The sequence below is a fragment of the Rhinolophus ferrumequinum genome, chromosome 6 (assembly GCF_004115265.2).
Source record: "Rhinolophus ferrumequinum isolate MPI-CBG mRhiFer1 chromosome 6, mRhiFer1_v1.p, whole genome shotgun sequence".
NCBI lineage: Eukaryota > Metazoa > Chordata > Mammalia > Chiroptera > Rhinolophidae > Rhinolophus > Rhinolophus ferrumequinum.
In genome coordinates this window covers 98955226-98969459 of record NC_046289.1, presented here as the reverse complement: position 1 = coordinate 98969459, position 14234 = coordinate 98955226, and the positions used below count along the sequence as shown (strand labels likewise).

The 14234-nt window shown below is 54.5% G+C and overlaps 1 protein-coding gene across 1 annotated transcript in view; it reads right to left on the bottom strand.

The window, feature by feature from the left end:
- CCDC33 (coiled-coil domain containing 33) overlaps positions 1-14234 on the bottom strand; it is a 103829-nt gene that overhangs the window by 29302 nt on the left and 60293 nt on the right. Inside the window, 1 exon segment of the mRNA XM_033108774.1 lies at positions 8501-8695. Coding sequence (XP_032964665.1) covers positions 8501-8695 — 195 coding nt within the window.

The following is a 14234-nucleotide window of genomic DNA, read 5'->3' as shown; positions in this document are numbered from 1 at the left end:
ATTACTTTTCTCCTCTCCGGGGCGGGGGAGGGGCTCTCCTCCAGTGGCCCTCTCCTCCACACCTCTTCTGAGCCCCATCTTTTGGGGACTTGGAGGTAGGCCCTGATTTGGCCAATCCACTGTCACACTTCCTCAGTGCTCTCCTCCACATCCCTAGGACTTTCTCATCCCTCTCTGGAAGGAGGCATTCTCCCCATTTTACAGATAAAGAAACTGAGGGCCAGAGAGAGAATGGTTCACCTGAGGGCCCCACAGTACCTCTCCGTGGGAGAGAGATATGGAGACACACACACGTAATTTTCACTCAACAGACTCCTCCGGCAGGACCAAGCTCATCTACCTTTGCTTCTGTTCTACCAGTAAGTAAAAGATCTATCATGGTTTTTATACGAACAACCACTGACGACAGTGACATCTGTGGACCACCCCCTGGCATTCTGTATAAAGTGCTGCTCTGCCCGGGGTCGGGGGGAGGGTTAAGTAACTATCCTACTATCCTGCGCTTTTCCACAATCCCCTGAGCAGACTGCACCCCGGTCCCAAACACACGCTTCTCCGTGATTCCTGATGTGTCTTTTCCGCTGAACAGAGCTTCCTGAGTGTAGGGACCTTTGCAGGGGGGTTATCTTTATGTTACTATCACTTTGCTTTGGAGAAGGGGGAGGCCTGGGCAAGTCGTGCTGCTCTCTCTCCCTCAGTCTGAAAGGGAGCCTCCTGCAAAGTGAAAAGCCCTTCACAGTTTCCAAGGCACTGCCATCCACTTGCTTTAATCCTCAAGAGTCAGGTAAGGGAGAGTATTCCCTCCACTTAACAGATGAGATAGACTCAGAGAAGGGGAGTGATTTATCCAAGGTCACACAGCTCTTGAGTGGTGGAGATGGGACTCAAACCTGCTATGAGTAGAAATGAGTACAGGTGTCTGAAGGAGGAGATAACGGGGCTTGGCACATAGTAGATTCTCAAAAGGCTGGCACATGAACGTGTGAATGACTGTGCATGTGCCAGACTGCAAAGTCAACAAGGAGAGAGGCAGCCCGGGGTCCGCGGGGGTGGGAAGCACTTGACATTTTTGTTCCCTGGGCCCACTTGGCTCCTCAAACACTGCTCACACATGGGCAGAGCTCTTCCACCTTCCCAGCCTTTGGGGCTGGCGGCCCTTGCTCACCAGCCTGTCTTTCTTTCCTTGGCCGCTGCAGGCTCCTGGCCAGTTAGGCTGGAGCTTTCTCCATGGAAGTGTGCCTCCTCTTCTCCATCTCTACCCCCTAATATCTATAGGGCCCAGGACAAGAGCAAAACTGGAGGCTCCCAGCCTGTGCCCTCACCAACAGCCATCCCCTGGGCCTCGGGTGTAACCACCTGAAAGTATTCAACGCTTGGGAGGATGGAGTTCAGTTTCAGTGGGGCGTCTACACAGTCCTCAGAAGCAGGCTCAGGCCCATTTGGGCAGCGAATTCTGGGGTCTTGGATACCCAGAGAATGGTCTAGAATTGTGGAGTTGGGGCTCTGGGGCACATTTACCTGGCCCCGTGGCCCTCTGCTCTGTGGGAGACATGAGGCTGGAGGATACCCAGAAAGTACCCTCTAAATCATCTAAGGATGGCCCCTCCTATCTGTCTAATACCTGGTTCCATGGGGCCCTTTCCTGGGTCACTTGTGTTTCTGGGCAAGTCAGTCAGGAAGACATGTCCCCCTCCAGTGGCCGGTGGCTTTCCCTGGGCTGGGCAACACCAGGCTCCCCACCAGCTCCACCGACTGGGTAGGGTGGGGTGGCATGGGGGTGAGGAGCCCACCAGGCAGTGTGTGTGGAGTGCGGGAGGGGCTGGTCTGCAGGGGGCTTTGCTCAGCCGCTCATACATACCAAGAGACAATAAATCGACAAACACTTAATCTCTTTGCAAATTGAAACGGAGCCGTAAATATCTGCTATACCCCAGCAGCTGAGTTATGAGTCTCGTTTATTAATCTCTTTAGTCCCAGGTGATGGATGGAGGAGGAGAACGGCCCACCAGGGAGACTCCGGGATGAGGGGAAGGAGGGAGGAGAAATGGGTCAAGGGTCTGAGAACAGCCCTCTGGAGAAGGGGTCAGAGGGGGAGGGTGGGGATTTGGCTTCCTCCCTTTTATTCTCAGTCTGAAAGGGCCCCGTGAGCACAGCGACTATTAATAAGTGTCCTGCAAAGTAGACAGCCCCTCACAGTTTCCAAGGCACTGCCATCCGCTCATTGTTCACCCTCCCCACAGCCTCGAGAGGTGGGCATGGGGGAGTATTCCCTCCACTTTTCTGTAAGGAGATAGTCCCAGAGAGGGGGATTGGTTTATCCAAGGTCACACAGCTCTTGAGTGGCAGAGATGGGCTCAAACCTGCTAGAGCCACACGGAGGAGAGGTGGGGGGACGAGGGGTTTGCAGGGGAGATAACAGGACACATGTAGCATGAATTCTTATCTTTTCCTTTCCACCTTTCTCCTTTTCCTCCCTCCTCCCTTCCTTTCTCCAATGCTTGGTAAATGTTCTCTCTCTCTTTCTGTCTGGAGGAACTGCAGGAGAAAGAGAAGGACAGAGATGGGAGAGGAAGAAGAGGAAGAGGAGGGGAGCTGGTGAAGGTTTATAGCAGAGCCCAGGATCTGTGACTATTGCAACCTCACAAGATTTATTTTTAGAACGCCCCTTCCCCAGTGCCAGCTTGCAGGGCTTACAGCTTAGGGGCACCAGTGCAGGGGAGGAGCCGAGGAGAGCTAAGAGCACTCCTGCCTGCAGGAGCGGGGCCTGGGAGGGGGCAAGAGTTTGATATGGTGCTCCTGTGTGATGAACACATGCTCTTACGGAGGCCTTGCAGCCAGGTGGACAGGACGGGGTGTTGTAGAGGTGACCGGGAGGAAGACTGACCTGGCAAAGTGGGGCCACGAGGGCTACAGAGACAGAGCTGTTGGAGCAGGAGGGATGGGGTGACTGGCGTTCTGGGAACTCGTCTGGTGGTTTATGTAGGTGGCCTGCAGGGGACGCTGAGTCAGGGGCATCTGACTGGGGGCTGTTGCGGCGGGGACCAGATGGTTGTGCTTTCTTTGTCTCTGTCTCACTCTGTTTCTCCTCTATTTTCTCTGCCTCTCCAAAGGCTGTGGGTCCCCGACTGGGGCTCTGGCTCTCAGGACCCAAGTGATCTGCCTCCCAGGTTGGGCTCGGTGGCACTCAGTCTGCCTTGTAGGAACCAACCTCAGGCTCCTGGGCCTTGTGATTCTGTGACCCTGGGCTCATGGTCTTGCTAATAATTGCCACTGATGTGGGCAGTGCGCATACTCAGGTGGCTACTGCCGGTGCTGCCCGAGGCTCCTGCTTAGACTCATTACCTGCCACCAGGTGGTGCCAAGGGAACTGAGACCAGGTCTAAGCCTCAGCCTCACCTGTCTGCAGACCTCATCTTGGGCCGGGGGCCAGGGGCTGGGACCAAGGCTCCAGTCACAGCTCAGGAGCCCCAGGGGACTGCGGAACATGTGCTCCAACCTTCTCCGCAGACAGACGAAGGAACTGGGGTCTAGGATGGGGAAGGGAGTTCAAGGTCACTTCAAGGAGCTGGTAGGAGCACTGAGTGCAGGGGACAGTGTGGAGCTGGGCTGGTGGGCGAGGGTACGTGGCCTGTGTCTGTGGGTGCAGCAAACTTGAATGGAGCAGGGCAGGGGCAGGGGAGAGCCACGCCATGTAGAGTGACCCCTGTCCCAATTTACCTGGGACTATCTTGGTTTTAGCACCACTAAACCTCTCAGTTCTGGGCAAACAAGGATGGCTGGTCATCCTAGAGCCATGCCAGGCAGACACAGAGGCAGGTAGGGCAGGGCAACATCCTGTACCTGTATTACAGATGGAAGAATCACGGCCCAGGACACAAAGTGCTCCAGGTCGCCCTGGGAAGGTGTGGCAGAGCCAGTCCCTCTTCACCTTCCTAGGAGGGAAGTGGGGCCTGGGCTAGGAGGCTCGCCCTTCTGGGGCCCAGACCCCACGTACCCTGCTCTGTGACCTGCGAGGAGCCACAGCTCCTCTGGCCTTCCTTCCTCTCTTAGCCCATGCCATGAGGCCCCTTTTCTTAGGGAAACGGTGTCCAGAGGGGCTAAAGTCAACTTACCACCCTTAGGAGCAGGTTAAATGGAGGGGGGAGGGGGGTGGGGGGGCTAGGGAAATGGACATAAAGAAGCCGGGGAACCAAGGGATCATTCTGGGGTTGGCAGACTCAAGAAAGGAAGAGAAACAAAAGCAATATGCTCTGAGGGGGGTGGCACATGGGGACCAGGATAGGGAGAGATGGAGGGAGGGGGAAGGCTTTCAAAGAGAGAATGAAAGAAATGAGTTATTCCAGTATGGTGAGGTTGGAGAAACTCCACTGAATCTTTAAACAACCCTTGTCAATTATTCATCTGCTGGTGTGAAGGCCCTCTGGTCTGCCACAAATCTCTGAGCAGCGGAGAGGAGGGAGGGAAACAGAGAGCGGAGGGGCAGAGCCTGTGCTGGAATTTCTGCACTGGAAACAACACTGAATACACACTTCTTAAAGAGCAACTGAGTACCTCTGCCTCTATGCAAAGCATAGCCCGCCTCCTCCACGAAGCCTTCCTTGCTCCACTCTCTCTTTACCGAGGGCTCACCAGGGATGCCCAGCAATGCTTAAGATACTTCAGAAGATACATTGTCCCAGCCACGCCCCCTTGCCATTCATCCCTCACCAAATATTTACTGTGCTCTGCTCTGTGTCACCCTGTCTCCCGAGGTTTGGCTCTCTCCTGCTGGCTGGGGAAACTCCAAGAGCTCAGGGCCTTGGCCTCTTACTTCCCTCAGCCCGCGCCTGTCTTCGCTCCTTGCACAGCTGGACAGAGTTGGTCGCCTGGCAGGGGTGGGAGTTCCAAGTTTTTGGGCTGGTTGGAGGCTTGCTGATGGGGCTGCTGGGGCCGGGGGAGCCGGGCGCATGGCGGGTGTTTCATAAGCCCTGTGAGTACAGAGCTGGGCCTGTCTGCACACAGCACGAAGCCCCTCATGTTACCTGCTGTCCCCTGGTGCCGGGGCTATACTGGCTGGCTCAGCAGGAGGTGGGCAGGGGGCGTCTAGGTGTGAAGGAGACACTTGCAAGTTGTTCCTGTTGGGAGCGCTGTCATGTTCAGGATGACTCTACCCCACTCAAAGCCCGCCTCTTTCAAAAGACTTCCGGGGCTGCTCAGAAGGGAGCTGAACGCTTCCCTAGCTCTGCCCAGGCCTTACACTTAGCTCAGGATCATACCCACGAGATCCTGACCCCAGAGGTCCACTCAGGACAGGAACATTGCATCACATGGACAACATGGCACTTGAAAGGCCTGTGTCAAAACCAAGTGTTCCGAGATGGAAAAGTTGTCTGGATTGCAACCTGGGAAGAAAGATGGATCCTAGGGCACAGTGTGGGGAGGGGCGGCCCGGAAGGGCTTGATGGGTCTGTGGGTGTGGGACTGGCAGGCCAGGCAGCAGGGAGCATGCATGGCACCCTCCTGAAGAGGGGGTACAGACCTGTGTGCCCTCCATTCCCTTCTCCATTCCCAAGGCTCCCCTTTCTCCAGAAAATGTTCAATTTCCCATTAAGCAGAGTAGGCTCTGGAGGGAATGAGACGCAAAATTGTTTGTTGGGCTCTGGGGAATATGCTAAAACACTAGACATAGACAAATGCACTCTGGGAGTCAGGGGACGCCGAGGCTTTGCGCCTGCACAGAGCGGCCGAACGCCCAGGGAGGCGGTTTCCTCCTGTGCTCACCACACTGCCACGTCACTGGGGCCCACGGCTACCCCCGACTCCCTGACTGCACGTCAGGAGTCACGCACCTTACGACCATGCCGCTGCCACCAGGTCTGTTCTCGTGCTGGTCTGGTAGCTGAGACTCTGACAGTCTTACAAGCATGTTCTACGCCCATGGTTGTGTCCAGTGCTGTGCCTGTAAGAGCTGTGTGCAAGCACATGGCGGGGATCTATTGCTAAGCAACTGCACTCCACTGCTCCCTGTCTGCAAGCTCTTGCTGGTCACTGCGTCTCATGATTGCCTGAGCTCGTCCACTGCCATGTAATTTTGCTCTGTTGCTACGGAACAGAGACCCATTGCTACATGGCTGCTTGTGATTGTCACGGACCTGCCCACCCAGGTTCTGTTGCTGGTGTAGCTCCCTGCTACACCATTGCTGCCCACCCAGGTTCTGTTGCTTGTGGCTGGGCTCTACTGGCCACGTGAATGTTTGTCTAGGTCCTACCTTTGTCCTTCCAGGCTCTGACTAGTAAGTAGGATCTGGAGCCGGGTGTCCAGGACCCAGTGAGGACGAAGACTTAGGGAGAGAGAGAGGCCTGGATGCCTAGCCCTGGACCCACTGGGTCCCTCAGACACTCACACAGTCTTCAGGGCAGTGGGCCTGCGCCTCCCCACATCCCAGCCTGTCCCAGGCCCCTATCCTGCTCCCTCCTTATTTCTGACTCCTGACGCCATTTCACTATTTCTTGGGCTCTGGGGAGTGTGCTGAAAGACCCATCCCTGCCTTCAGTCCTCCGACTCATCGTTCCTCTGCAGCCATCTGGTACGCACTAGGCTTTATGCTAGGCTACACGGGCGGACAGGGTCAGGAAGGCTTGAGCAGGCCCGTCCCACCTCTGGGCTTCCTCGTTGCCATCCTTTGTACAGTTAGAAGCTCAGACTAGATGCCTTCGAAGTTCTTTCTGCTGCACTTCCTGTCCAGCCAGGGGGTCTACCACCTGACCCAATAAGCATTTCCCTACATCCGTGTTGGGCCAGGTCTGAGCTGGGCTCTGGAGCCCAGAGATGAGGAAGCCAGTGTCCTCTTAGTTCAAGGGCTGGATGGTGGTGGCTGAGTGGACCTGACCCCGCAGCAAACCAGGGAGAAGAGCCAGTGCTTGGGGTCCTGCCAGGTACTCCGCGAGCGGGGTAGAGGGGTTCGCCCACTGAGGGGCATGCTGGAGGATGCTCGGAGGGCGTGCTCGAGTCAGCTCTGCCCCGGACCCACGCACGTCTCTGACAGCCTGTGGGCATCGGGCAGCGCGGAGCGCCTTGCCTGCACTCAGAGCCTCGCAGAATCCTGTCTGAATGCCAACAGGCCACTTATTTCTCCTTGCCTCTGTTACTCACAATGGTTACTCAACCTCTTACTTCAAAACCGTGCTGTCTATGGCTAACCCTGACTCCTCAAGCTGCAGTCTCATCCCACCTCTCATGATTGAACTCTTAAGAGAAGATCAAGACTAACTGCAGGCGGGGCAGCCAGATGGCTCAGTTGGTTAGAGCGCGAGCTCTCAACAACAAGGTTGCCAGTTCAATTCCCGCATGGGATGCTGGGCTGCGCCCCCTGCGACTAAAGACTGAAAATGGCGACTGGACTTGGAGCTGAACTGCACTTTCCACAACTAGATTGAAGGACAACGACTTGGAGCTGATGGGCCCTGGAGAAACACACTATTCCCCCAATAAAATTTAAAAAAGTAAAAAAGACTAACTGCAGGCATTGGTTCATTCATGCTTTTCAAAGTCTCCAGACACAGAGTCTGAATCTTTATTTCCAACCCAACCGACGCCTGAGCTGGGAGTCACACCTGAGGGCTGCTTTCCCCAAAGGCACAGGTGACAGGAGGGGTGTAGAGGTGGCCTGTGAGAGCTCTGGGCTGGGCAGGGAGCATCGTGGCCACACCCAGCAGATAGCAACCCTTCCTACTCATCTGATGGGTGCAGAAAGGTGCAGAAATGCCAGGGGAAGATGCGGAGGCTGTCGGGACAGGGGCGGGTCCCGAGAGGAGAGAGCCCGGGGCTTCCTCATGGGCCCATGGCCTCGGCTGGGGCCGTTTCTCAGAATCTTCCAGAGCAGCATTCCCCATGGGATCCGCTGTGGGAGAAGGGAGGGCACCACACTTGAGTTCAGCCGTGGTTGCTGGGTGGTACCTCAGTTAGGGACTTTGCCTGGGCTGTCTTTTTGGCAGCCTTCACTTGAGCGCGGCGTCAAGGGACAGGGACTCAGCACTGGCCCCTCCCAAATTAAGGCTCCACCTTGGCCACCTTTGCCCCCCCTTGCCCAGCATCTGGCCAGTTCCCATGATCAAAAACACAGACTCTGACCAAAGATGCTGTCCTCTTTTCTCAATTTCCTTTTTCAGAAGCTCAGACTCATCTCTCTGGGTGGCTTCCAATACCCAGTGTTCCTGAGCAAGGCCTGGGGGGATGACTACTTAAGCGGGTAGAACCAGGTCATTCATACGAGTGTTGCAGGGTTTGATGTGGAAGCAATCATACAGAAGTTCCATTCCGAAGGTAAAGAAGCCGGTGAAATGAAGAACCCACCCCTTCCACAAGTTTTGGCTTTGTGGTAACTCACATGCAGAGTGTGCCCAAGGGGAGGTCTACTTGCCACTGGAGGCGTTAACCAGGCCCCCAGAGGGCAGTCAGCCTCTGATGTGGCACCCGTCACAGCTCCAGCCGCCCACCCCCACCCAGGGGGAAGACACTCACCATTTCACGGGCCTTCAGTGGCCTCAGAGGCTCTTCCTCTGCTTCCTGAGAGGTGGACGTGCTGAAATCCCTCGTGGAGCTGACTGTAGCCTTGGACCAGGACTCACGGATGGAACCCAGCTTCTCATCTAAGATCTTGGGGTCCAGGATGGGCAGAAGCTTGCTGCTGTTTGGTGTTAAGAAGTTTTCTGGTCTCTGGGAAGAGAAGATGCGGAGAAATGCTCTGTGCCTCTCTCCACAAGGGCACCTTCCACACTCCGGGCTTCTCCTCCTCGTGGCTCAGGACGCCCTGCACGTCTGGCCCGCCTACCGCCTGCCACCTGCCCTCCTGCTCCCTGGGCCCTGACCACTCTGTTCTGACGTTCCTCTCACGGCCACGCCTTTCATGCCTCAAGGCCTTTGCGTCTGCTGTTCTCTCTACCCTGAGAGCCTCACGGGTCTTTACCTAGCTGTTCTCTTCTCTTCACTCAGGTCTCAGCCCAAATGTGGTTTCCTCAGAGAGGCCCTGCCCTTTGAGACAGAGGCCCATCCTATCGAAAGTGACCCCGGCTCCAATATACTCTCTATTCACATACCTTTTTACGGTGTTCATAGTACTTCCTGCACTAGAAAATTAACTTTCCAACAATGTGTTCACTTGTTTCCTATCTGCCTCCTTCCTCCAATCCCCACAGAATGTGAGTTACATGGAAGCAAGGACCTGCTCATCCTTCATTGTAGATGCTCAATAAATACTTGTTGAAAGAATAAACCGTACCATCTGTGACCTCCACACTCCGTGCAGTCACAACAGCTTCTGAAACCTCCACACGCCCGTGACGCCCTTTGCTGTGTAGGCTTATTTTCCATTCCATCTCCTCTGTCACTTGCTCCTCTTGTCACCCATTAAGCTCTCGTCTCATCTCTCTGATAATCCTCCTCCCTCCATGTCCCTTCCCCTCGTCTCTTCTTCCCCTCCTGGCACAACTATCACTCTCATCTCTGCTTGTCTAGAAATCGACCCCACTCAAATACAGTCCCTCCAGGAAGCCTAATGGCTCTGCCCACACTTGCTCGAAGCTTTTCGGCGTTCTTCCAGCCCAGCGGCTGGCTCTCTCCGCTCACACTGGTCTCTAATTCCAGGACTGTTTGCCAGTTTTGTTTTTCTAACAACCCTTTCAGTTCCTTGGACTCGGGCACATGTCTTATGCTCCCCTTGGGCAGAGGTTACTTTAAAGCTCTGTTGAAAATCCACAGTAAGCCCTAAAAAGTGCTCATTGTTCGAAGAATTACGCAGTATCACATTTGTAGGGACCTCAAAGGTGACCCACTTCCACCCTCCATCAGCTGACGGAATTTGGTCTTGGCCACTCAGCAGACATTTATGCCACTGTCTAGAGTGTTGTGTTAGAGACAAACAGAACAACGGACACAGTGCCAACCGGAACAGATGTGTCCAGTGCTAGAGGTGCCTGAATGTCTGAGCTGTAATCAACAGGTGGGAAGGAATGCAGCTGGGCCCCTCTTTAAGTGGATACTCTGTGGGAAGACACACACATATGAACCAGATAAGTTGGGACAATGACCCTTCATTTTACCATTGGGATCCTTTAAATGATTCCTTTATGCCCTTTAAAAGTCACATTTGGTGTGCAGAAATTCATTAACACGAAGCCTTTTCAGGCTTGTGTCAGGAGAGTAAGGGACAGTCACTTGCACGAGTACAGAGGTACCCAGTCTGCCTGGGCCTCGTTTTACAGCCTTCCTCCACCCGCAGTCAAATAAGTACAAGGATAGATAATTCCAAAGAGAAAGCAGCTATGTGAAGACTCTAGGGATGGGAAGACGGAAGCGCTGGACAGCCCTGAGGCTGATTACAGCACCTCATGTACTTCGTAATCAAGATTTTGGGCCTGTTTTGTCCCTGGGCACTAGGCCTGGCTGCCTCTCTCACCTGCTCTTCTCAGTAACTATGGTTCAGGGAGGGGAAGAGTCACTTGGAGGCTACCCACTGAACACCCCCAGCGCCTCTGTGTAGCACCTGAGTCAGAAGGTTTGGGGGTTTTGGGTTTTCTGTGTGTTTTATGTAGGAAAAAGCACCACATCTCTCTCTTGGTCAGAACAGCTGAACACCAGACTGGTTGCAGAGGGAGAACAACAGAAAGCATATTGGATGGATGGATGGACGGATGGATGGATGGACGGAAGGACGGACGGACGGATGGATAGATGGATGGATGGATGGATGCAGGAGAGAATGAAAGAAAGAGTAACCAGCCAGGGCAAAGACTAACTCCCCATTGATGATGTGGCCCCTGGGGCTGGGGTGAGATGCTGAATCAGGACCTGTAATGACATTTCTCCTCATTTCTAGGCAGAAAGCCAATTTTGATGCCCTGGATTTCATAGACTGCCATCTAATCCAGTTAGAGGAGGAAGTAGGGGTAATGGAATCAAGGGAGAGGCCCCCAGAGGTGCCTCAGCACTTCTGAAAGCAGGGACACATGGCTGAGGAAGTCCCCTTTCCCACTGCCTGTCTCCTTGCTATCCACCCTGTGTGGCCCCAGCACCAGCTGAGTGACCCAGAGCTGACATTTACAGGGCCAGAGTGGAGCTGAGCACTCACCTGGTAATTTTATGTGGATTCTGAAATTTACTATGTATAATTCATTTAATTTCATCACAAAAGTAAAATGAAAAGGAGACTGACCCGTCCGTCCAGCCTGGTGCTTTCACCTCATCAGCCTAGGGTGTTCTGAGAAGGAAGAAAGGAAAGGCAGACCATCTATGGGCTGCCTGTCCCCTGTTCCTGAACCGCCCCCCCGCCCCCCCTCACCCCGTCAGACTCAGTGGTTCTGCTCTGCTCTGCCCTCTCTGTGGGTGGCCCTGACCTGTATCTGCTCCCACAGCTGTTTCATGCCAGCACCTCCCCATCCAACACCAACCCTGCAGGTCTCCTGCCAACATTTCCAATTAATTTTGCCAAGATTTACCTTGGCCTGGGGGTTGGGAGCAAGGTGGATGGGTGACTTTTGTAGAAAAGTCTTTAGAGCTGCACACAGCACAGGCCCCGCAGGGAAGGCCAGAGGCAGCTGCTCGTCCACATGTCTCACTTTAGGGAAGAGCCTAAATTCTCCCTAATAGTCCCCTTTCTTTAGGGCCGACATTACCTCTTCAGGCTCCCTGGCTTCAACTTGCCCACGATTTGGGGATTGCGCTCCTCATGAGGAAGGAGCTTGTCTAAGACGGCAGGGAAGGGCCATGCTGCTGGAAGTGGAGGATGGGGGGGCCAATGCTAAAGTGGGGATGGGAGCGAGAGTGGAGCCTTGGAGACTAACTCCTCCCTATTCAGGCCCAGCCTTGCATGGCTCTTCCCGTGTCCTCCAGGTGGGGGCTGCTGGCCCACCCCACAAGCCTGCCTACTTGTTTTTCTATTTGGCAGGCCCTGCCCTGTCTGCTGAGGCAGCTTGGGGCTGACAAGTGGCCCCTTGCTCTGTGGCTCCAGGGCTGCAGCGCGTCCTGCTTCATTAGGGCTGTAATTGGACACCTACTTTGAAAGCACAAAGTGATGCACAGACATGCACTGGCTCAGGCTCGGAGCACAGCCCGCTGCTCCTTGCCTGCCGCAGCTGCCCCACACCACGAGACGGACGTGGTGGGGAGAAGACACCCCTTCCTCATGTCTCGCAGCCCTCACTGTTGCCTGCAGGAGGGTCTGTTGAGACAGACCAGACCAATAGTACCACAAGCTCAAGGCTTCTTGGGTCGTCTGTTTCCCTTCCACCGCTAACATCTTCTGCTTCCCTCCTGCCCATTCCATTCCCCAGGTCCCTGGTCATGCAAAATGCAGCAGTTCCAGCCTGCTCTGGCAATTAGACTAGCCAGGTTGCAGCTGCTGTCCTTGGTGCTGAAAGTGCCCACCTTCCGGCCTCCCTGCCGCTCGCCCCGCCCTGAGCCTTCCCGCTGGAGCGCACATGCTCTTAATTCAATTAGCTGGCCCTGAACCCTCCCCAGGGAGCCTGGAGCGGAAACTGACAAATTCTGTTTAACAAAGACATTTGTCCCCCGCCCCACCGGCTTTGGGCTCTGCCCGCCTGTATCCTGCTCATTAGGTATCTAACAAAGTGCATCCCAAGAAATCTGCTTCCAATCGCTAGTAATTCAGGAGGCCTGATGCAATTTTCTCCCTGATAAGGGTGTCTCGCCCGCTGGCAAGCACCGTAATGAGCCCTGTGCTGCGGCTCCCCGATCAGTCATTGCTTTGTCATTTCCTGTGGCCACAGTTGTAGGTTCTTATCTCTTCAGCTGAAGGCGAGTCTCAGACAACAGGCCCCTCCAAGAGGGCTTGCTGCCTTCCTGCATACTGCAAGCCTCATTGGTGGCATTCTGCGCGGTCTTGCAGCTGCGGCGGGGTTTGAAGCTCCAAGTCTGTCTGCCAGCCAAGAAGGGCCCAAGTGTTAATCCTCACTGGGGCCATGATTCTTTCTCCAGCAAATGGTGTCAGAGGGTTAATCTAAAAGTAAGTTGTGGGGCCAGGGGAGGGGAGCCAGTGATAAGGATTTTTTAAAATTCTGGCAGGGATTTTAGAACTGGAGCTCTGTCTGTGGTTCAGTGGATAGGCTGTGGGCTCACTTTCGTAAGCCTGAAACCTGGTCTTTCTACATTTATTTTTTCCTTTGCATTCCTCCTGTTCACATCTAGAGAGACCTTTCCAACATATAGGTCAGATCATATCCTACCACTGCTCTAACACCTTCCTTAGCTTCTCATCACTTTGTGACAAAGTCTAAACTCTGTCATCCAGGCCCTCCAAAATCCTGGCCCCATCTAACTCTCCAGTGTCACTGCTCACAGCAGCTTCCCTATGTCCCATGCACTCAGACACTGTCATGCCTCCACGGCTTTGCACTTGTGGTTCCTTCTGCCTGAAGCAACCTTGCCTTGCCTGAAGCAACCTTGCCTTGCCAATTTCTATGCGACTCTTTGAGGCAGAGCTCACCATGTTTCTCTGTGACTCTTCCCCTGACCTTTGGATGTTCAATGCACCTACCTCAGCACCTACCTTAGCAAGACGGGTGGTGATGATCTGTGGGGGTGCTCACACAGGTGAGCTTAGCACAGGTTAGGGATCTACTTCTAGTTTGGCTGAAGGGAGGTCTAGGCTATGGCAGTCTGGCTTTGATATGGGGAGAAACCCAAGAGCACCCCCCATTTCTGAGAAGTGTGGTCTGGAAGCTTTCGCCCTGTCTCTCTTCCTCTCCTCCCCCTTCTTCCATCCACCAATTATGTATTTGGTTCATGGGACAGCAGAGCAAGCCAGTTTCCTCAGCCAGCCCTGCATTCTGACTCAGTACACTCCATCTGTGGCTGGGAGTCACAGGCTCCATTCTCAAAGCAGCACAGGATCTGCGGTTGGTGAGGTATTGGCGATGAGCCGGCAGTGTGGCTCTTGGTGCAACCCTGTCCACCCTGGGAGCTCACAGGCCAGGAAGCAGGTCTTTGCTTTCTTCATCTCCTTTCTAGCCCCCAGGGTACACTTGGGACTCTAGCAAGTCTAGTCTCTGGAGAGATGATTGTCTCTTCTCCATTCTTTGAAAAACTGCTGTGAAGTCAGCGTGCTACTGGTGACGCTTATCTTCAGCACTTGACAAGGCTTCCTTATGGATGTGACTCTGGTGGAGCGGCTGTCGTGAGGGCGGGACCAAGTGGCGGGTTAGTGGGTTCTACGTCCCCTCCCCAGAGAGCTCTGTCCTCA